Source organism: Desmodus rotundus, chromosome 1 (assembly GCF_022682495.2).
Source record: "Desmodus rotundus isolate HL8 chromosome 1, HLdesRot8A.1, whole genome shotgun sequence".
Lineage (NCBI taxonomy): Eukaryota > Metazoa > Chordata > Mammalia > Chiroptera > Phyllostomidae > Desmodus > Desmodus rotundus.
Window position 1 is genome coordinate 16,288,569 of NC_071387.1, and position 23,381 is coordinate 16,311,949.

General features: G+C 43.5%; 1 protein-coding gene across 1 annotated transcript in view; it reads left to right on the plus strand.

Moving 5' to 3' along the window:
- The first annotated feature begins 260 nt into the window (after positions 1 to 260).
- The window catches only part of TNFSF8 (TNF superfamily member 8), a 28,447-nt gene continuing 5,326 nt past the window's right edge, over positions 261 to 23,381 (plus strand). The window contains exons 1-3 of the mRNA XM_024562347.3: positions 261 to 747; positions 11,578 to 11,620; positions 23,027 to 23,098. Of these exons, the coding sequence (XP_024418115.1) occupies positions 553 to 747; positions 11,578 to 11,620; positions 23,027 to 23,098 (310 nt within the window). The 5' untranslated portion in view covers positions 261 to 552. The remainder of the gene's footprint in view (positions 748 to 11,577; positions 11,621 to 23,026; positions 23,099 to 23,381) is intronic.

The following is a 23,381-nucleotide window of genomic DNA, read 5'->3' on the forward strand; positions in this document are numbered from 1 at the left end:
TTCCTTCCCAGCTGTCTGGTAGCAGTTCCAGTTTTCAGCAGGGCCGATATTGTCACACTGAATCCAAGGAGTCCAACCTCCCTGAGGCCCAGCAAAGAGACATTTTCTGACAAGATCTTCTGATCTGCAAGCCTCCCTAAAGAGAGTGTGCAGCGTCTCAAGCCGGAAGGCATTTTGTGGCTGAGTCTAAGCGAAGCAGAAGTGACTCTGCATGCGTGCACGCGCGCGCACCTCCCCACCCCCTACCCCCAGAATAGGGAAACTGTCATTTTCCTACTCGCCCTCTGACATCAGCTACCTTTTGTGTAGCTACAGTTTCTCTGCACTCAAATTAATCCCTGGCGATGAAAAATGAGCCTCTCCCCCACCCTTGCTGCTGCCTTTCACCTCACGCCCCCAGAGAAGAGCTGCTTCATGAGGCAGCTGGTGAAGGTTTTTTTCCAAGTCACATGATCCAGGATGCAGGGGAGAATCCTTCTTGGAACCGAGATGGGCCCAGAACCGAATCAGATGAGGAGAGATAAGGTGTGATGTGGGGAAGACTATATAAGAATGGGCCCAGGACTGCAGCAAGCACTCAACCGAGTGGCCCCTTCTCAAGACACAGCCATGCAGGAGCCAACAGTCTCCGTCACCAGCCACCTGGGAACCACTAGCCGCAGTTATTTCTATTTCACCACGGCCACGCTGGCCCTGTGTCTCGTCCTTGCTGTGGCAACCATTATGGTGTTGGTAGTTCAGAAGACGGTAAGTGAATTTCTCTTCCTCGCCTTTCCTTTCTGATTTATATTCAGTTTTCCCCAGAGAGAGAGCCTTGGTAATAGACTATAAATGAGTTGAGAGGTTAAAAAAAAAAAAGGAATGTATCATGTAGTGAAAGGGAGAAAAGAAACGGGAACTTAACTGAAATATTTAGTTTTTTGAAAGAAAAACATTTAGAACCATCATCTCAAAACTTCCCAGACTCCCATGAGCCAAACGAGGGCAGGAGAGTTACAGGCTTTGAGAAATTAAGATTTAAATCTTGCAGAGACAGAGACTCGTATCAAGGAGGGAAGCAATAAGGAAACCAGGTAACCTATTTGCACAACTTATTGTTTTGTCTTCAAGGTCTTCGGACAAGATTCCTAGGTTCTGTATTTTCAGTCCAAACGTTTCTCAGATTTCTGAGGCCTCGCCCATTTCCAGGGGCTTTTTGTTTTTTTAAGCAAGGATCTCAGTTTCAGAGGCTAAGGGAAGAAGGGGAAAGAGAAGACCAGGGCTGCTTAGAGCTGTGCGCATTTCAGCATTGAAACCTACAAGGCAAATTGCAAGCTTCCTCCCAAGTCCCTGCTTTGAAGAGTTCAGGGTGTCACAAGAAACAGAGCATAGAGGCAGGGCATAGAAATGTTTTTAACACCTGTTCCCTCTGAGACTGCTCAGAACACTGAAACTACCGGCACTTACGGCTGCCCACAGTGGAGTCAAAGCATCTCAGGAGACTTACTTTGTTTGAAGTAAATGATAAGCTCTGTTGCAAAAACAGAAGAGATGAAGGAGGACACTACTTTATATTTCAGAAAACTGGTGTTATAGAGAGTCCACCAGTATTTATTATTAATAAACAGTGTGCTGAAAGTATAGATTGCTGATGCAGTAAGTAAAATTTTTGTTAATTTTGGTGATTCAAGAACTGTACTCTCTCCCCACTCTGCCAAAGTGAGAACATTTCTGTTTATTCCTTCATAGTTCTCATTTTTCACAGTATTACAATCCTGCAGAATTTGTTCCTGAAGGTTTTCTTTCAGTTCTCTCAGGCTGAATGCTCTATGACTTACAGATTTATAAAAAGAACAGGTTTTAAAAGGCCTCGGTGGTATCTTTCTCAAGTGTCCTCAAGCTCTGAAATTTAAATGAAGCTTTGAGTCTTGTATCTCCATAAAAGTGAAAGGAAATAATTGCTCATATTTGATTTTGGTAGTAGAATGTATGAAACTCATCATTTAATGGCCTTATCTACATCTACTAAGAATAATACTCTTGAAAACATTCCAGGGCACTTTTATTTTGGTAGAGGCTCTATAATTTCTGTAATTCTAATTTGATGTGAACCAAGGCCAAAGAAAAGAAATCAAAGTGGCCTTTAAGGTCTAGTTGAAGGTTCCCACTAGCACTGCTGAGAGAGAGAGGGGATGGGGGCGGGTGTGGTGATGAGGACATTTAAAGCTAGAGCAAGCTCCAGAAGGGCTCTTATGCAAATCCCACGTTTAGTTGAATTGATTCTTTTCACACGGGAACTGGCATGGATTTTTCTGCCTTGTTTTTGCAAACGTGGAAAATGAGGAACGGAAAGGGAACAGGGCTTGAACTAAGTCATCCTGAGAAAGTGGTGGAGTCCACTGCCTGAGTGTGCGCTGAGAAAGCATTCTCTTTTCCAATACAGACAGCAACAGAAGCACTGCCGAACCGTGTTCCCAGTCTCCTCTGGGGGCTGTAACTGTTCGTGCCTCCATTTCTTTGACTTAGACCTCATGTTTGTATATGAAAAGATTCACTTCACAGCTGATTGCATGGTTTGGTATGCTGTGATTTCTCAGCCTGAAAAGTATCAGTTACTCGCTTGAAAGCATTGTGATATTAAGTGTTTTACACATGTCATTTCCAATAAATTGTTAATACATTAACCGTTACAAGAGATAAGAAGGGTTATTCCCTGGAGCTCAAGTTATCAGGGAAGGCTTCGTGCAGGAGAGGGAATGCAGGCTGACTTTTAGGACAGATATAGCTTAGACAAATGAAGAGACTTCAACGGGACTTCTGGTAAGAAAAAAAAAAATCAATGGGGGATAACCAAAGAACTTAAACTCATATCCCAATTATTAAAAACAAAATGTGTTGATAGCCACATAGCTCTATATGTGTGAGGATGGATGGGGCCAGGGTGGAGAACCATGAGAATAGTTTTACTAGCCTAAAAAGTCACAGTTGCAGGTAAAAGGGCACATGTACAGACACAACTGAAACAAGAGAAATAATATATAATAAGTGATGGAAAGTAGGAACCTAGCACTACTATGAGATCCCGATTTAAGGAGACAGAACATTTTCCCAGGCAAGTTTAAGAAAACCTTCACTGGAGATTGAAGTTTCAGGTTGGCTTGAGAGACGTGTATCGCTTCCCATAGGTGGAGAAGGGAGGTCAAAGGAGAGGGAACCCCTGCTCAATAGAACAACACAGGCAAAGTGAGGGAGAAGAGCAGATATAACGCGTGCAGGAAAATCGACAAAGATTCCCTTGAGATTTGTCCTTAAGATCAAATAAGTCCAAGGTCAAGCTTTTTTGGCAACACAAAAAAGGCACTTAGGTTTCGATTACAAATTTTTTGAGCATATACTGTGTGCAGGACACTGTTCTAAGCAATGGGATTATACATAGACCTAAACAAAGCCAACAGACGTCCTGCTTTCATGCTGCTTGTGCCACATTAGTCTAGTGATGTCTCTAAGTCTGTGTGGTGGTTGTACTCTGCTTTACTTACATTTAAAACTAGTAGTGCATTATAAAATATTATATTCAAATTATTTAAGATTGGTAAACAGGAAACAAGGGAAAAGAAAAAAAGAATAAAAATCTCTTAGACCCTCCCCACCCAACTACCAATCCCTCTTTCTTGAGATAACCACCACTGACAGATTCTTCCTTGTTCTTCCAAAAATCCCTTTACCTACAAATACATAGTATACACATATGATTATAGTAAACTCATAATTTTGCACCTTACTTTATTGACTTGACAGTGGATCTTGGAGATTCTCCCACGCCAATACATGGAAATTCACCTATTCCTTTGAGGAGTCACATAGTATTCTATTGTGTGACTGCTTCATAATTTATTTTATCTGTGCCTAATGAAGGACACAATGTTTTTACAACTGTAGGCACAATGTTGTCTACAATTTTTCTCGCTGTGCATATCTAACAGTATATGTGTGGGATAAATTCCCAGTGGAATTTTGTCGGTCAGCTTCCAAAGAGGTTGTACCAATATACCCTTGAGGATGTAAAAGTACAACCAACAAAGAGACACCTTTGCGCCACAATATGGAAAGAAAGAAAAGTGATATATTATTATGTTAGCACAGCATAGTCCACGCATATATGTCAGGATGAAATTTCACACAATTTGCACAGCAAAGCAAAAAGGAAAAAAATATGTCTCGTCTCCTACAAAGGGTTAGTTAGATAAGGAGGTGGGCTGTGAGGTTGACCCCGGAAGTGTTTACATTTCAAGGGACTCTGGGGTCTTCAGTGTTAGGGACAGCTCTCTTATAAACTCTGAGACTGGGCTTCTCCAGCCCCTGGAGAGATTAATTTACTTTCTAAAAGGTTAGAGCAAATACAGTTGTCTCCATTTTCCCACCACCACTGTCCCCCGCCCCACCTACCCGCACCTCCCACTGGCAATCCTACCCCACTTTGTCTTTGTCCGTAGGTCCTTTATACACATTCCTTGACGACCCTTTCCCTTCTTTCCCCCATTATCTCCCTCCACATCTCGCCTGGTGACTGTCAGTTTGTTCTTTATTTCAATGTCTCTGGTTATGTTTTGCTTGCTTGTTTGTTTTGTTGATTAAGTTCCATTTACAGGTGAGATCATATGGTATTTGTCTTTAACTGCCTGGCTTCTTTCACTTAGCATAATACTCTCCGGTTCCAGGAGCTCCTTTCTTCTGCATGGAATTCCATTGTGTAAATGTACCACAGTTTTTTGATCCACTCATTTACTAACGAGCACTTAGTCTGTTTCCAGCACTAGGCTACTGTAAATAGCACTGCTGTGAACATTGGGGTGCATAGGTTCTTTTGAATTGGTGTTTCAGGATTCTTAAGGTATAATCCCAGCAGTGGAATTGCCAGGTCAAAAGGCAGTTCCATTTTTAGTTTTTTGAGGAGATTCCATATTGTTTTCCACAGTGGCTGCACAAGTCTGCATTCCCACCAGATCACTAGGTTTTCAAGGAGACCCTTTCAAGAAAGAAAAGCAAGCAGCTGCCTCCTTTCTCTTTATAATTAAACAAAATTCCTTTTTTAGACAAAAAAAGGAATCCTTACCAAGCATGGAACTGAATGCCTGTTTAAGGGTAGTGATTAGAGTGGTAATATGGGGTTTTCTTTTTTACTTTTAAGTTCAAATGAAATTAAGAGGTGAGTTGAAATGCCCTGTGATACTTCCCTCTACCCAAATTACCCTCTTTCATGCATTTAATTTATCAATGAAAAAAAAAATCCTCCGAAAATCTCAGGATTAAGCCCTGTGATCGGCTGTGATGGGAGGACCAAATGAACAGGGCAGGAGTTCTGTTTGCTTGGAATTCTCTAGACTGAAGAGCGAGGTCCAAATATCCAAGAGCTTGAGTTTGGGGCAGAATGGCACAGAATCTATAGACCACAGGAGAGGAAGACAATTTCTGCTTAGACTGAGAAAGGGGTTAACAGAAGAGCTGGAATGCAAGCTGAACCTCTTCCAAGGGTTAGAAGGATCACATCTTATGCCCAAAGTTTTATTTTGAAAATGTTCAAACCTAGAGTAAACTAGAATGGTAAATGCCCATATAACCTAAATTTGTGTTAATATTTTGCCATATTTTTGTGCTCCCTCTCTCTCCTACTATGTGTGTGTACGTGTGTATATGTATATATGAATGAAAATAAGTTGCAGACAATGTGACCTTTCACTTACACGTATTCAGCCCCCATCTTCTACTTACTACAAAGATATTATCATAGCTGAGACAGTTAATGTTAACTCAGTAAGATCATCTAATAATAATAACATGCTGTCCATATTTTAATTTTCCCACTTGTCCAAAGGTATTTTCTACAGGGGTTGTGCCTTATTTTGTTTGGGGATTCAGAATCCACTCTCAGGTCACACACCACATTTGGCTATATCTGTTAATCTAGATCTTTGCTACTTAAAGGGCGGTCCTGGAAGCTTATTAGAGATGCAGAATCTCAGGCCCCACTCTAGACTTACTGAACCAATATCTGCATTTTAACAAGGTCCCCGGGTGATCTATATGCACATTGAAGAGTGAGAAGCGATGATCTAAGAGTCTTCTCTGCCCTTTGTTGTTTGTTTTTATGACATTGACTTTTTTTGAAGCGTCCAGGCTAGTTCTGTTATAGAATAGTTCCCTTTTTAGATTTGTCTTAGTGTTTACTTGTGACTACATGCAGGTGAAACATTTTGGGCAATTATAGTGCATAACGTTATAGACTTTTTATTGTAGCATGGCTGGAGACGCCTGTCACGTTGTCCCATCACAGGCGAAGATGTTTAGTCAGTTGATTAAGGTAACCACTGGATCTCTCTTTTGTAAAACACTATTTTTCTTACTAATTAGCAATCTATGGGGCAACAATACTCTGATGCAATAATACTCTAAGCAATAATACTCCGATGACATGTAAATATCCTTCACTCAGTGGTTTTGGCACCCTTGATGACCCTGGTCTGAATCAGCTAAGACACTGAGTGTAGAAGCATGATTGCCTAATTCTATCATTCCTTCTACATTTATCGGCTGGCATTCTTCAATGGAGAAGAGTGCTCTGTTCGAAGGATGGTGGCAGGTAGAGTTGGGACAGAGCATTCCAGGTGAGGCAAAGGTACATTCCAGAGGAAGGAAAGCCTAGGCATGAGAAGAGTAAAGGCAGAGCCAGAACAGCGGTCAGTCCAGACTGCAGAGGGTAGCAGCAGGAAATAGGCCTAGGTGGCAAGAAGCATTTATAGAGGAAGGTGAGAAGATAGGATGCCACTCCCATGAGCAGTCTAGGAAGAAGTTTTCCTAAGCCCCTCTTTGAGCCCAGCTCCACACTCAGCCTCCTGTAGCCATCCCCCCATTCCTTAGGTGCTTTGATTGCCTGTTCAGTAATGTCTTTACGCCTTTGCTATTCAGCAAGCATGGGCATCATCCAGAACCTCATTAGAAATTCAAAACCTAAGGACCCATCTCAGACCTACTAAATCAGAATCAGTATTTGAACAAGACACCCACAGGAAGAATCACTACTATAAGCCACTCTATTTCAATTTCCACTTTCATCAACCATACCAAGACAAAGGCTACGCTTCCTTCAGTGAACTTCACCTTTCTCCTGGGAGTTTTCTATGACCTCCATCCACTTTCTCAGAGAGTCACAGAATTTTCTGCCTCAGGTTAATCCTGCCCTTCCTTAGAAGGGCAACATGGCATGTCATCTAAGTCAACGTACCTGAGTTTGAATCCTTTCCCATTATTTGTTATCTGTGGGAACCTCTGTAATCATTGTCACTTCTCTAAGTCTTGGTTAGTCACTAACTCGGGGTAAAGACCAAATAAAATAATACACGCAAAGTATTTAGCCCCAGAGGATTAAGAGTTTAATCATGTTAACTTGAAAATAAGAGAGGCATCCTGACTGGTGTGGCTCAGTGGGTCGGATGTTGTCCCACAAACTGAAATGTCACTGGTTCAATTCCAGGTCGGGACATATGCCTGGGTTGCTGGCAAAGTCCCCAGTTAGGGCCATGCAAGAGGCAACCGATCAATGTTTCTCTCACACATTGTTGTTTCTTTCCCTCTCTTTCTCTCTCCTCTCTCCTGTCTCTAAAAATAAATAAATAAAATCTTTTTAAAAGAGAGAAGAGAGGCATTCCTGGCAAAGATCTCCATGGCCCATCTTATAAGATAGCACAAGGCCAGCAAGGAAGGGGATATGGAATGCCCCTGGCATATTCCAAACATTAGTTGCCTTTGGTCATTTTTCAATCCAAGAGGGCATATTCTATCAAAAGCAAATTTGGGAGCTGTTTATCTCTGCACAGCATTGCTCTGTAAAAGGAAATAGCCTTTCAAGGTGTTGAGGCAAATTAAGCACATCATTAGGATCTAAAGAATAGCCAAAATAGTATCATTTTCAAGCATTCTCTAACACTTTATATCTAACATCTTATTATGTCTTCAACAACACAGTGGACAGTAGGATTATTAGTCCTGTAATCACAATGATTAAAGGAAGTGAGGAAATTGGAGTCCTACGCAGGGAAGATCATTGGGATTGGGTCATTTCATCTGGATGAGCAGGTTAAATGTGACAGTTCCTCCCTCCACACACAGAAACATTGCTGGGGACATCCATCAGACACCCAGAATCTGAACCAAAAGAAGTTCACTGAAGGAAGTGTAGCTGGTTGGTAACCATGGAGATGAAGTTTCCTGAGCTACTCAGTGGAGCTGAGAATGAAAACTTAGGAGGGTCCATTGGCTATGTCTGTCTCTAGCCTGTGTACTTTTCATCTCAAAGCCAAGTCACTGAGCAAGACTGTTCATTTCCCCAGCCAGGACCCAGATCCCCAGGCAAGATGTGGGAGAGAATTCTAGGACTGCGGGGCACCTGCCATGGAGGAACTGATGGATAGTACTTAGCATAGTACCTAGGGCACATACAGTCCTCAGCCAATTTTGTAAGTCATCATTCCTTTATACCCTGATTTCCTATCTCCAAATGGGAGGGAAGAGGAGGGAAGACTGAGCTTTCCTGTCCTTGGCTTCTAAAGATAGCCACTACTTCTGGGGAAGTGGAAAGAGCACCAGAGAACTTCAGTTCACATCTGCCACTGACTCATGAGTGTCTCAGTTTCCTCTTCCGTAAAATTAGCTTGGTGGACTGAAGATGTCTAGGTTCTCCTCTGGCTCTGACTCTCTGATCTTGTCTACCATGGGCCTGCAAGAGACCTAGGAGGCTTTGTCCCAAGAGCTCTTTACAACAGGTGTTGTTACACTCCTGTCTTGGCTGCCCCGGGCCCTGGGTAAAGGTTTAAGCCACAGGACTCTTTCCTCTACAAAGATACCTTGTTTTTGACATCTCCTGTCTGAAGTTAGGAAACCAAGAAGCCCCCAAATGATAGACAGAGGCTCCCTCTGACCCCCAGATAAATGAGGTCCTCCTCCCAAGTATTATCTTTTAGAGGCTTGCTACCCAAATGTGTGTTCTGTAGGCCAGCGGCATCATCATTCCCTGGGAGCTTGTCAGAAATACAGACTCCCGGGCTCCACCCAAACCTGCAGAGTCAGAATTTGTATTTTAACTTCAAGTGCCTGAGGAGTGTGGCAGTCTCCCTCCACACCTTATCTGTGGTTTCTGTTATCCGTGCTCAACTGTGATCCAAAAATATTAAGTGGAAAGCTCCAGAAATAAACAACTCTGAGTGGCGCAATAAAATCTCACCCCCACCCCCACCATCCCCCTCTGACCTGCCCAGGATGTGAATCATGCCTTTGTCCAGCATCTCCATACTGTATAAGCTACCCATCTGTTAGTCATTCAGCAGCCATCGGGGTGCTCAGGCCCACTGTCATGGTATCTTACCACAGTGCTTGTGTTGAAGTTGCTTTTATTTTACTTAATAATGGCTCCAAAGCCATCACTACTGTGATGCTGGCAATTTGGATATTGTTTAAGGGGAAAGGTCAGTATGTGTAGGAAAAACATAGTATATAGAGAGTTCAGTTTTATCTGCGATTTCAGGCATCCACTGGGGGTCTTGGAAGGCATCCCCCTTGGATAAGAGGGAACGACTGTACAACCTTGAAATATTTGGACTTTTTGCTTTCATAGCTCTTGCAGCAACTTGAAATTCTAATTATATATTTATTTGTATATTTTAAATAACTGCTTTAATGACTGAGCCATAAAATCCACAGGATGTTTTCCAATGACTAACTTGGTGCCTGGCACACACCAGGTGCTCATTTCTCTGGTATTCCCCAACTGCTACCAGCCCCTGGGACAGCTCCACAGGTTTGCTGTTCTGGCATTCTCTCACTGTACCTGCGTACTCTCCTGGGCAGCCAACAAATTCAATGCTCTTAGTACCACACCCAAACGTAGATAACTTTCTTTGTCCATTTGAACATCATGCTAATCGATGGTCACGATCTGCAGTAAATTAGGTGCCGATTAAATTTTGAGATACTGTTTATTGTCTCACAGAGGCAACATGGAGGGGAATTTTGTGATGTCAGGTTTTCCTATGGCCTGCAAGCACAACGGTGAGACCACAATTGCACGGTACTGTTAGTCAGGTTAAGAGTTTTAAACTATAGCAATAAAATCATAGAATATGAGAGCAAAGAGGGAAGGACCTGCAAAGCCAAGTCCACTTTCTTTTCCCTGAAAAGCTGAAGCCCGAGAGTTCATACTGACTTCTGCCATCTCCCAATCAGTGCTGAGCTAGGGCGTTGTCTCCAGCACTCTTACTGGACTCACATCACCCACTTTGGCTTGGAGAAGAGACCTAGTCACCAGGAAGAGAGTCCTCAGTCGAAGGCAAAAGGCAGAGCCCCTAGGAAGATAGTAGAATAAAAGGAGAACTCTAGACATGGTCCTAGGTGTTTATACTGAACACTAAGAAAATAAGATACAGGCAGCTGCTAACTTCTTGCTTTGATAGAGGTAGGGAAAGTGTTCTCATGTATGTAAGTACTCCAACCTCTCTAGGTCTTTATTAATATTTCAATCCAATGACCCACGGGAGATCTCAACCTGGTCAGGTCAAGAGATGGCTAAGACACTTTATTCCTTCTTGGCAGGACACCTGAGGGGTGTCTCCATGGCTGAGGTGGAGAGAAGGGGGAGGGGGACTAGTTGTGGGGAAGTTAGTCTCTAAAAAGTTTATTAGGGGTGAAGAACTGTGCCCACCTGCTTCTGTTGCCTGCTTGCTCAGTGCACCTCAACAAGACCTCCCTTTCATCCCCTGCAATGCCCCAACCCAGGTGGTCCCCCCACAGAACACAATCTGTTTCTGTCCATCTCATAGTTACCTGTGTAAATATTGATGTATGCATTTATGCTTATTATAGAGTAAATAATATAAAATATACAGTGAATATATACATAGATAATATTTTTGCATTTATTTTTATGTTTATAAATATTTGGACATTATATTCAATTTTTAACTTGCAATAAATCCAGAGGGAAGGGACTCAATTTAATTATTTATGTTATCCTCATCATGCTTGGCATATAAACATTCAATTAATTCAGAATTTCCAACCACAGGAGAGAGATAAATGTACCTTCCCAGGTATGTTTACAACCTACTTTTACTGTTTGATGAATCAAAGATGGAAAAAAACCCCACATTTATTTCTATACTATATTTGATTGTTGTTAGGTGGACCAAAGAGGGAAAAAATAACACATGTGGAGGCAAAAAAAACAAAAGCACTGGACTGGGAGTTGGTTGCAGATCCTGGTCCCTGAGCTGCCATTAACTTTTCATCTTACCTCTCTCAGCCCTGCCCCCCATTCCTCACCTGTGAAATGAGGATAGTAATTGAATTGCTTTTCTGATAGGCACGTTGTGAAGCAAATGCATGAGCAAGTACATTATAACTAAGTCAGTGAATTTATTTTTTAAAATATGAGTCAAATGGAATGAATTCTAAATAGCACAGTACATTGAGGACAATCAAAATGTGGGGGCGCAGGGAGTGTATTGTTTCAATTGAATATCATCCTTACGCTGTTTATTTCTTCTCTTCTAGGACTACATTCCCAACTCACCAGGAAAATTCCCCCTTAAAGGAGGTAAGACCTTGCGATTAAGAGTAAATGTGTAGTGAGTCATCCACATCACACCACAGGTGATGAACCACCAGGAACATCGTGGCAGTGCCCAACAGAAAAGTGGGTGGAAGCAGAGGTAGAGGCTGCTCGGGCAGAGCTGATAAAGTTGATTCATCAGAGCAGGCTCTGATCTGCACTCTCATCCCCACAAGTCTTCCACCATCCCTCAACTCTCCCACTGATGAAAATTCTACCCCTGGCATAGGCTGTCACATGGACATGGGCAGGAACACAAAGCAGTGTTGTGTTAAAAGCTTGCAATCTGGAGTCAGGCAAGTGTGGGTATGAATCTTGGCTCTACGCCCTACCTGGGAGCCTCAGTTCCTTATCTATGAAACAGGAATAACAATACTACCTTATGAAGGTATTCAAGAAGCCCATCAGATCTCATCCATAAATTGTTTAGCATGGCCACCAATACACTGTAATCATTAAATAATTGGTGGTCACCAAAATGCATATTGCAGTTGAGGACTTGTGAAAACAGACCTTCTCCACACCTCTCACATATTTTATCACTGAGGTCACTAAGTAATGCATTGTCTCTACTAGCCCCAGAGGGCTGATATGCAGAGTTAGGTTAGCACTGAGGGTGAAACACTTTAAGATCGTCTGATTAATGTTTTCACTGCACAGAGGAGAAGTAAGACCCAGTGAAGTGTTGTGTCCAAGGTTATATGGAGCTAAACCTAGAACCCAGATGTCCTCATCTCTTATCCAGTATTCTTTTCACTCGAGAGCATTAACCCATCTCAGTTCTGCAATCTTCAGAACCTCAGTAACAAACACAGCTGGACAACCAGACAGCACAGAGAAAAAACGTAAAAGAGAAAAAGGATGCGTCATCATAGGCACCCAGGTAGAAATGCCAGAACATTCTTGGGACCAGAGGAGGACACAAGTGTCTAGACACAGCCCTCCACACCAACATCTTGGAGTTCCCTTAAGCGTGTCTCTCCTGCTGTCACCCAGAGGCTTAGAAAGTAGGGGCAAAAGGCCCCAAAACAGACAAGCAGTCTGGATCTTTCGGGGAAGATGAATAATTATAGCTTTGTCAACAGTATCTTAACTGTGGCTCTAATTACTTAGCATGTGACCTCAATTCTCATAATGCCTCTGTAGACAGTCACATTAAAGTAAAAAGAATCACAGTATAATGAAAAGGTAAGCAAAAAAATTTCTCCATAAAGGGCCAGATAGATAGTAAATATTTTAAGTTTCGCAGGTCATAAGGCCTTTCTTGCAACTAGTCGGCTCTTCTGTTGTAGTGCACAAGCAGCCATGGACTCTGCAAATGAGTGGTCAGGGCTGTGGGTCCATAAAACTTTATTTACGGAATGAGGTGGTAGGCTGGCTTTGACCCATGCACCAGAGTTTGCCAACCCCTATTATGGAAAAAGTATAGGCTTTGACACAACAGCATGTAACACATGTTCTCAGAAAGCCAAGGACACAGTTTCATTTTTCTTTAACAGGAATGTGACCTCAGTCACAAGGACAGTTTTAATTAGGTAGTGCAACCTCAGCCCCTTAGGGTCTCAGTTCGGTACCTGGAGAGAACTTCCAGCATAGGTTGCCAAGCACAGGGGCCCTAACCAGTGATTTTGCCCCTATTATAGTTTTCAACAGTCCAGAGTGGAATCAGAAAAAGAAAGACAAGGTCACCCCTTTTCCCACAGCCAACCGTTTTTAATGTTAGGGCTGCTCCTTTGCTCTGAGAGTGTCTTTTCCTATAGTGTTAAAATGTCCTCTCTTTTACAACACAAAGCTGATATGGATAGAAGTTAAGTTGGTTTGCTTTTTGTCCAAATTATTTTGTTTTGTTTTAATGGTTACAATAGGAAAAAATCAAAAGCTAGCCACTCTGTATGGGTCACTGAATTTTCACTTTGGGGCAAATTTCATCAATCCATGAAATCCAAAATTGTGGGCACCAAGAACTAGACCATTTTTTAGATCTCTTCTTATCTTGGCTACCACTGTGAATTATCAGAACACAAACTAATCCAAAACCAACTTCAGTTCACAATGTAATGTTACTACAACCAGATAAAACAATGCTAACAGTAATTTGCACTAGGGCTATGAAACTTTTGTTAAAGACCTTCCAGAATCTCCCTTGCAGAGATCTTAGCCTCCCTCTTGTGAGTGAGCAACATGGGAATTACTGATTCCATTTTGCAAATGAGTAGCTGACACCCATGCAATCAATGAGGTTTGCCTAAGGTCAACCAAGGAGTTGCCTGCAGAGCAGGGACCAGAATCCAAGGCTCCTCTCTATTTCCCTGCAAGATGTGCTTCAGCTGTAAATGTCCATGACCTGTTGTGTGTGGTTCCTGGTCTTCTCCTGCTTTTAATGCAAGCCCACTCTTCCCTTCACTTGGCCCACTGCATACATGGTAGAAGAGTGAGGCGGAAAGCATGAAAGATCTAGTCTCCAGAACTGACCTTCACTCCAGCAGGTGGTTTCTCTGGGCCTCATCTGTAATGTAATGGCAATGTGCTCAATAAACTGGAAAGTCCTTCCAGCTTTGACACTTTACCATAATTCTGTTGTTTAATATGTAAATATGTAAGGAAAAATCTAACAATAACCTCGAGGAAATCTGCAGCCACAGCTTCTGCCTCCAGCAAGCCTGTCTACACAGACACAAGCAGCAAATCGCCCCTTTAGAAAAGCCATTGCAAGATATTCCGGGCAGAGAGAAACCATCTCCCAGAAACTCCTAGGAGGAAGCTCCAGAGGCATATGTGCTTCCTCACTGGAGCAGACAAGGGCAGAAGCCAGACACTTTCAGGGAGCCCTGTGCCACTGGCTGATGGACATTGTCCCCCATCAGCAGGAAGCTGGCAGCAGTTCAGAGCCTGGGAAGCAGAGCCATGTATGAACACTAAAGTAACTCAGCACAGCCTGACCATTAACTGCAGGGAAACCATGGGAAACAAAGCCCTTTTTGTAGAGAAAGGATATCTCAGTCCCAAAATAAGCTTCCTCTTCCTGGCCAGGATGCTGATCAGTAGCAGCCAATTCACACTTGCTCTGTTGTGCTTAGGACTCAGTGGATCACTCCAGGGTTCACTGGGACAGTCAGCCAGGAGAACCATCCAGTGCACCCTCCTCTTCTCCCCTAGAAAAGAGAGTTAATAATAACTCCCACACAGAGCCGCTATGAGAGTGAATGTGACAACAAATTCAACCCTCCTCTGCCACTAAATAAAAGGGCTTCATCCCACCGCATATACAATGAGGAACTCAGGAGAGCTGCAGGGAGAGTGAGGCATGTGTTGCTGCTCCTCACTTCTCGTTCCAATTTTCTGTTTCCACCACATTTTGTATCTTGCATATGCTCATGCGGCTCATTTGTCCAAACCACAGAATAAAGACACCTCTGCTTTAATTTCCCCAGCATTCCTATAGCAACACTTGTGTATAGCAACATTTGCAGCAGGACTTAAGGTATGAGAGAAGCTGGTGGGCAGTGTACTCCTTCGCAGAGGACGACGCAAACTGTGAATTGCACCCTTCTGTTCTCCTAAGGCTTCTTCCACTCCAGCCAGTGGGCGTGGCCTGAGGGACAGCTTTCTGCCTAGGGTTCAGCCCTCCACCATGCATGCTGACCCATTCTCCTTCCTACCTATTTTTACTTTCTTCTTCTCCCCGTTTCCACCCATCATGCCCATACACACAACTTCCCCTCTTAAACGCTGCGGAAATTCAAATTCTACTGACGCTATTTTGCAGAAAGATTTTTGTCATCTTGGTCTCACTCCCAGGACTTCCCAACATCCCGACAACCAAATGGCAGTTCTTCCTTGCCCTCAAGGAACTCTGTAGACAAGTTTTAAGTCAGTTTTTCTGTTATTCCCTCACTTCATATGAATGAGGATCTGAGGATCTGGCAAAGTGCAAATAGCACTGATGTGCCAAGCATGGGGCTGAGGGCTTCGCGATTCACTCACACACTCCTCACAATGAGCCCCAAGGGTTATCTCTATCTTATAGGAACAAAAACTGGTGCACAGAGAGGGTTACTGACTTGCCTAAAATTGTACAGCTAGCAAGGAGTGGAGCAAGACCTCAAAATCCAGGCTGACCTGCATTGGAGCCCTTTTGCTTATCCAGTTGCTTAGTAAAATCCCACCATGTTCCCTTCCAGGGCCCCTGTCAATTCTCCGAGACTGGGATCTTCCCAATACCTTCCTCACTTCCTCAGAACCTGCAGGCATCTCTTTGTTTTCATGTCGCCGTCCAGAGTGCTAAAGGATCTACACCTAACCCTCACCCTCTGCCCTCGAGAGGAGAGAGGGGGTGCTAGGGAGAGAGGAGAGAGAGAGGAGGAGATGGAAGACAAGAGGAAAGGGGAGGAAAAGATAAAAAATGTTTTGATCACTAAGAAACATTAAAATGTGTGACTTGAATTCAGTACATACAAATCACAAGTCTCTAAATCCAGAAGAAATCCTCATCTTTCAAATACTTTGAGGAAGGAAAACGGAAAGAAAGAGAAGTGGGGGAGGGAAAGCAGGCCTATTCCTCAAACTGGCTTCATTATTTATTTCATCCAAGCCCTCAGGAAGCTGCGTGTGTTGGCTGAAATTTCTACGAGCCCAGCAGTGCAAGCCCTGAACCATGGAATGCAGCCAGACGTTATTTTGTATATTTTGGGTGGTGGATAAAAGCTCATTGTTATGCATTATCTCATTTAATCCTTCCAGCAACTCTTCAAGGGAGGTTATTATTATCCTTACTTTTAGGAGAATTCAAAGAGGCTGAGTGTCTAGTAAGTGGCAGGGGAAGAATGTGAACCAGCTGGTTTGATCCCAAGACTAACGTTCTAAGTGTGCTGTCACACTCCTGCATCTAGAATAAGCTAAGAAGTGTTTTCAGAAAGTTGTTTAAACTTTAGCAGATTTCACTGTAAGACTCCAGATTTACCTTGTCTTTTGGATTATAGACTTTAAAGGTGCTTCTTAAATACCCCCCAATATTATCAATTCAATCTGCACTTACTGTAAGTGAATTCCAAGGAAATACCCATAGGGTCAGATAGTTTTATCTCAGAAACTGCAGTGAGTCAGGATTGAAAAGACCCTAAAATCCTTAGGAACCTCCAAGGGGTTCAAATGAGCTCCAACTTGATCTCAGTTTGTACTACTGATCACTTTCTCTATAGGTGCTTAACACTGAGCAGGCCAGGGTAGGTATCCCCCCAAACTGCTCTTTTTAAATCCAAGATCACTTATCCTGGAGTTTCTCCATCACTAGTTGGCTTGGTGGCATCAGGAAGATAGTTAAGTTAAAGCCAATTGAAATGACCCTTAACTTAGGCTAGGGATTCACTTTGAATACCAAACTCTACTGATAAAAGGAGAGACGCTCCCCTAGATGTCACTGTCGGGACTCTGCTGGATATTCCACTGGCCAGATGGAATACAGCCAGACCCAGGTAGATGCAGAGTCATTAGAAAAATTCCTCTATTTCCTGGGAGGATTAAAATATTTCAAAAGATGGAAGGAAGATTCTGCGCACTTTTCTGGAAGTGTCAGATGGCCTCAAACACTTATATACATAATTGAGAGATTAATCCATCATATAATGCCATAGCTTTGTTTCAGAGAGCATTTCATCAGCCAGATTTCTCTGCTTAGCAGTAGTGTTTGGCCAGGCCACTGTACCAAGGAAAAGAGGAGTAGGGGAGGAAGGGACTATGTGCCATTTGCTGGCTGTCTCCTGTACGTCACACACTGCTCTGGCCACTTGACATCCATCATCTCATTGCATCATCACAGGATACATGCATTTGGGTTGACTGTTATCCTACTTTATAGATGCAGTACCTGGGAGTAAGAGGAAGTGACAGGTCTGAAGCTAAAAGCCTTGACCAGAACCCAGGTGTTTGTTTGGAGATGCACTGTGTCTGTCTAGTCCTGATATCAACCTGGAAGGTGCCTGACATTCAGACCACATACCATCTGGCTACAATGGTTGGTATGGTTTGTTTTGCCACCTTGGGCATTGTTGCACCTTAATGTAATCCTGATGGCCGCTGACAGATGACTTGGCAGGGTTCAGCACGTGAGCCTGAAGTCACCTCTGGCATTCTCCCACAAGAGGGAGCCCAGAGGCTTGTTTTCCTAGAGCCTCCAGCTGTCTGGTTTGCAGTCCAGTGCCCTGCTGCTGAGTTTAGTAGCTACAAACCCAGTGCTTCCTCCACTTAACCCTCTCTGCTCCATGAAAAGACCAAAAAACAGGAACAGTGCTTTGGACTGGGGGTGCTCTGAACCCAGCTCCACTACTTACTGTGAGGCTTGGGGCCATACCTTCAGCCCAGTCCCTCTGGGGTCCGTGTCCCCACTCATAGAACTAGGATTGTGGTTAACTTGACATCTAATGGCCCTTTCAGGCCTAACCTTATAAGATCTCAAGGTGTGGTCCAATCTTCAGGTTGACATTATTCTCACTTCTAGAACATGGTCCTTTCAACCACTTTAAGAACATCTCTCTCTGTGCAACTGGCCAGGAAGGTTTCATTGGCACTTATTTCTCTTCAGGTCTCTTCCCCTCAAAAAACCTAAGAAAGTTCATGATCCTTCCAGAGAAGTCCAAAGCTTGGGAAAACAGTTTACAAATCTTTCCCATCTGAAAGCCTTGGCCCTCAGAAGAATTAACAGGGTACTTGAGTTATCTGAAAGCTGGAATGCCCCACAGAAGGAGTAAGGAGCCCTGGACCCTGGTCCTGCCTCTGTCCCTAACTCATGGGATGACCTAGGACAAGCAGGCAGTGGGGTAACATTGGGGAGCACATGTATTATTAGCTGGTTACCAAGCCTGGACCAGGTGACTTCTTGGGAACTTCCATTTCTATGAAGCATGCACATCCTCAAGGAACCGGGCTCTACATAACTTTGATTATCCCCAGAGCTGAAATGTTCTCTTCTACCACGGCAGGTGTCTGGAGTCTGACTATGAGAAGACAGTCTCCTGGCTGGGGAAGAGCAGCATGTCCACACAGACAGCTGGAGCTAGGACTGACTTCCCCCACCCCATAGCAGGCCTGGCAGTGTACAGCTGAGTCTACACAGCCTGCTAGAATAAGTGAGAAGGGCCTTCCTAGATCATCAAATCCATACTGCTCTTCATCTAGCTAGGGACATGAGAGCCCAAAGAGGGGAAATTCCTAGTTTCTAACTCCCAGGCCATGTACTTAGCCATGACTTACAGAAAGTTCTCATTTTCCCCATGGGAGTCTACAGCTCTTCAAACTAACCCCGACCCAGGCTTTACATTCATCTGGGGAATGAATGAAAAGGGAATGTTTTGCACTCTATGCTCCCAGCACACAAAATTCCAGCTGCAGGTAGCACTACGCATTGATAAGTCACTCCTTCCTGTTTTCAGAACTAGAAAAGAAAGTCATCTCATGGACTCCCAGGGTGCTAAGGAGACACGAGCCACATAAAACATTCATCCAGCTCTTGACAAGAGCCACATGACCCTCGGAGCAGCCCAACGCCTCTTTGAACAGCACTTGACTAGTCAAATATTTGAGGTCCCAGTACTGTGACTTCCAGTCTAATTTGGTTGCCCCTAGTGAAGGTCCTTCCATTGCCTCATCTGAGAAATGGGGATGAGAGCAGCATTAGCCATTAGCGGAGTGGGTCAACTCCTTAAACGTGCACTCACAGCCTTAGTGTTTGGGGCCGCAGAGCAGGTTGCCCGCCTTCCTGCTGACAGCCTTGTCAGACAGCCAAGGCCTCCTCTGAGCTCTTTTCCAGGCTCAACCACTGCATTCAATACATCTGCAATGCCCCCTAGATCCTGGGGCCCAGTCCCCTTTCCTTAGCAATGTCATTCTCACAGGCAGTGCCCATGTTTTTCCTTTCGCTTGAAACCATTTAAGAGATTCTTTAAGAAAAATTAAAATATGCCATGCCATTTGACTTCAGGAAATGCAAATACTTCAAATATGGTTTTTTTTTCATCCTTGGGTTTCTCAGAATTACAACTGAGGTCAACCTACCAAACATGCAAAGACCAAAGGGGGAGAAAAAAAGAACCTGCCTATGTGAGAGGCAAGCCCAGGCTTGTACTTTTACAGCCATCTGTTTACAGAAGCTCACCTGATATGGCATTGTGTGAGCACACCTCTGGTCTATGAGCAGAGCCTGTCCTAGGTGTGACATGCTGGCCTCACTCCAGGGCACAAGTTTTATCCTCTCATTTAAGCTATGCTAACCTGCAGAACCAATGGGAGAATGAGGCCAAGTTATCTCAACCTGGAGGGGAAAGGCAAGCCAAGCACCCCATTCACCTCGCTCATGCCTGAAGAACTTACCTGATATCCACAGAGGGAAGAGAGAGAGGTGAACTAGATGATCCAATTCAACAAATATCCACGGAGCATCTTCTGCGCTGGGCAGTGGGGATATATAAACAGTAGTCCCTTTGTGGTCCAATGGAGGAAACTAGGCAAACCAAGGAGACAGTCAGAGGAGGCTTCCTAGAAGGAATAACTGCCAGGCTGTGCTTTAAATGAGCCATTACTTGCCCAGTGAAGGGGAATCCCAGTGGGATGGCAAATCAACATGTGGTGGGGGGCGCAGCAGAAGCCCCCAAACTCCAGTAGTGATGAGCAATCCACTCAGGCATTAAAGTCAGGCAGCCTGGGTTTGAATCTCCACTCCACCAACTAGTTGTGTGGCTATGAACAAGTCACTTAACCCTTTAAAACCTTGATTCCTTAGGCACAAGATGGAAATCATTATAATACATTTCTTGTGGGATGGTTGTAAGGATTAAGTAAAATAATGCATATAACATGCTTAGCTAGGTACCTAGAAAATTGCCATCACTCAAAATGTATTAGCTATTATTATTACTAGCACTACTACTACTATTATTACTTTATTAGGACAGAGGGGAGGGATGAGAACACAAGGGAACATGAAAGCCATGTGGAGGAGCTTGGCCCTGATCCTGCAGGCACACAGGCGTCAGGAAGGGGATTCAGGCAGAACGCAGCTAAACGTGCCTCTCTGGGATTCCTCCCGACTTGATGTTCCGCACCCCACAAAGTGAAGGCAGGACCACAGAAATCTCAACAGCTGTCACAGTGCATTAGAGAGTAAGCAGCCGGAGGGCAGGCTGTGTTTTGGTTCTGATTCTGAGACAAGAGGGCAACCTAGTCCAGGGCTTGTCACCACTCAGCCAAAACACAGAGATTGGAATAGGATTATAATTGTGCCAGCCATCTGAGAAGGTGGAGGATTAAAGCCCTAACATCCACTCTCCCTTGAGCTTTCAGAAGCAAGTTTATAGGGGAAACGTGGGGATTTGAGAGGGGGAAATTCCTAAGGGAGCTGAGAGGGGAGCCTGGCAGCTTCTTCCCAAGCTCACTCCCTTTGTTCTGGTGTTATCTCTCCATTCACATTAGCATTGCTCTCTTCCCCCAGGTATCTGTGATCTATGGCCATCAAAGCTTTGTATTCTCTGGTTAGGGAGGAGAGGTATAAACCATTCACTCTCAAGTGCCCTTGGTCAGGGGAGATAAGGTCTTGTGATTCACCAGCTGACTGTAAGTTGCTTAAACTCTTTGGTCTTGTTCAATTTTCTTGTCTCAGTTTCCCCATTCCACTTGCCCAGGAATTCTCCTAGCTTCTTACTATTCTATCTCAATTCTATACTCCCGAAACATGTGGGCTGTGGGCTGAAACAGGCAGGGCAAGAACACTCATTGGAGTATTAGTGAAAGATGGATTCAAAAGCCTGGCAGCTGGCCTTCCAGCCCTCATCACAAAAGAGACCTTTGGATCAGAGAGCCTCTTTAAGGGGTGAGGGTAATGCTTCTGGTGAAGATGTCCCTAGCAGCAAGCTTGTTCAGACAGCAGAGGGAACTCCTCACTTAACATTCAACTATTCCAAGTCCAGTACTGTGAAGAGTCAAGAGGGATTTTCTCAGGCCTGGGAGGAGAGGGTAGTGGGAAGATTGTGAGCCCAGCAAGTATTGTAAGCAAATTCACGGGTGTAGTGCCTTCAACTGAATTGGCCTATGGCTGTCTAGTGTCTGATGGACATAATGAATAGTCATTTATGATGACATCATCCAAAAGATGTCAATGTTAAGTCATAAATCTACCAGTTTTATAGATAGGGAAACCAAGGCCCAAAGAAAAAAAGGAATTTGCCCAGAATAAGTTGAATTCATGAGGCAATGCAGGAAATAACGTAACTTGGTTCTTTGCATACAAAAGAGTTACAGTAATAAGAAGCTAAGCAACCATCACCAGTGAATATATTTAATAAAATATTTTTTATATTTTAAGCCATAATGACATAAACATTGTCTTTTTCCCCTGCCAATGGAGCTCCTGATAGCAGGCTCCTTTCTTAGATTTCTTTGATCCTATGTCCTCTTACAGTTGAGAACAAGGATGCTTTTTATCTCCACTGTCTAGCAAAACAGCCTCAAGGAGGAAACCTGGCCTCTGGATGCATACAGACTTAGATGTGAATCTCAGCATTTCCAACCACTCACTGGCTTGACCTTGTACCACTGACTGTGTCTAGGCCTCAGGATTAACCTTGCAGAGTTACTCTGAGAATTGAATTAGCTGAAATATGTGCAAGCACACAGTTCAGTATCTGGTGCACTCTCAAAGGAAGTACAGCAACAATTACCATCAACAATTACATATCATTGCCCCGACTACAGCCGGGCTGAGTGACATGGGAAAAGATTAGGTGAGGTGAAATCTGTAATAGGACAAGAATGGCACCTGGTTCATAGAGAAACCTGGGTCATATGTTTTTGTTCCCCAACTTCCACAGTCTGGTAAAAGCCCAAGTAGAAGCAATCCATTTTTTAAAATACTAAGGTAGTTGATGGCAAAATGAGAAATAAACAGATTTCTGTGGTGAGAACCAGGGGAGGGGGGAAAGGGGCTGGGTGGAAGTGGGCAAACGGGGGAAGAAATGGGGGACATCTATAATAGTGTTAACAATTTTAAAAAAGAAAAAAACTAAGCTATAGAGAGCTAATGCATGGTATAATATAATGAATATTATACTATAAAGATGTAATGTGATAAATATTGCTTCAATGGCAGTCATATTATAACTGAATCAAAATAACATGCTGTGTGCCTTAAGTTTACAAAATATAACATGTCAGATTAAATTAAAAATAAATTAAAATAAAAAATAAAGGCAGTAAACCACTAACAAAAAATAATAAACAAACAGATGCCCTTTGCCCCCAAATGGAAACAGCACGGTAATGGTCTTCATCAAAGGGCCGTGGGAAAAGATCTGGTGTCTCCCACTCCCAGAGCAGAGAGAGACAGTTAATGTGTGATTTCATTTTTAGGAAATTGCTCAGAGGACATCTCATGTATCCTGGAAAGGGCTCCATTCAAGAAGTCGTGGGCCTACCTCCAAGGTCAGTAACCGCATCTAGGAACTCCAACCATCTGAAGGCCAATTCCTGCAGCCATTTTTGCATTTGGAAAACTTTTTTTTTTCTAATTTACTGTTGTTCAGTGACAATTGTTCCACCTGCTTTCCTCATTCTGAAACTTCTAAACCAGAGGTCACAAGTAGAGGCCTGTGGCCAAATGTGACCTGCCGATGTGTTCTGTTTAGCCTGCAAGCTATCTTTTACCATTTGAATTGAAATGCCTTAGGGGAAAGAGAAGAGTTACTCTAAAACAACAAGGTTCCTC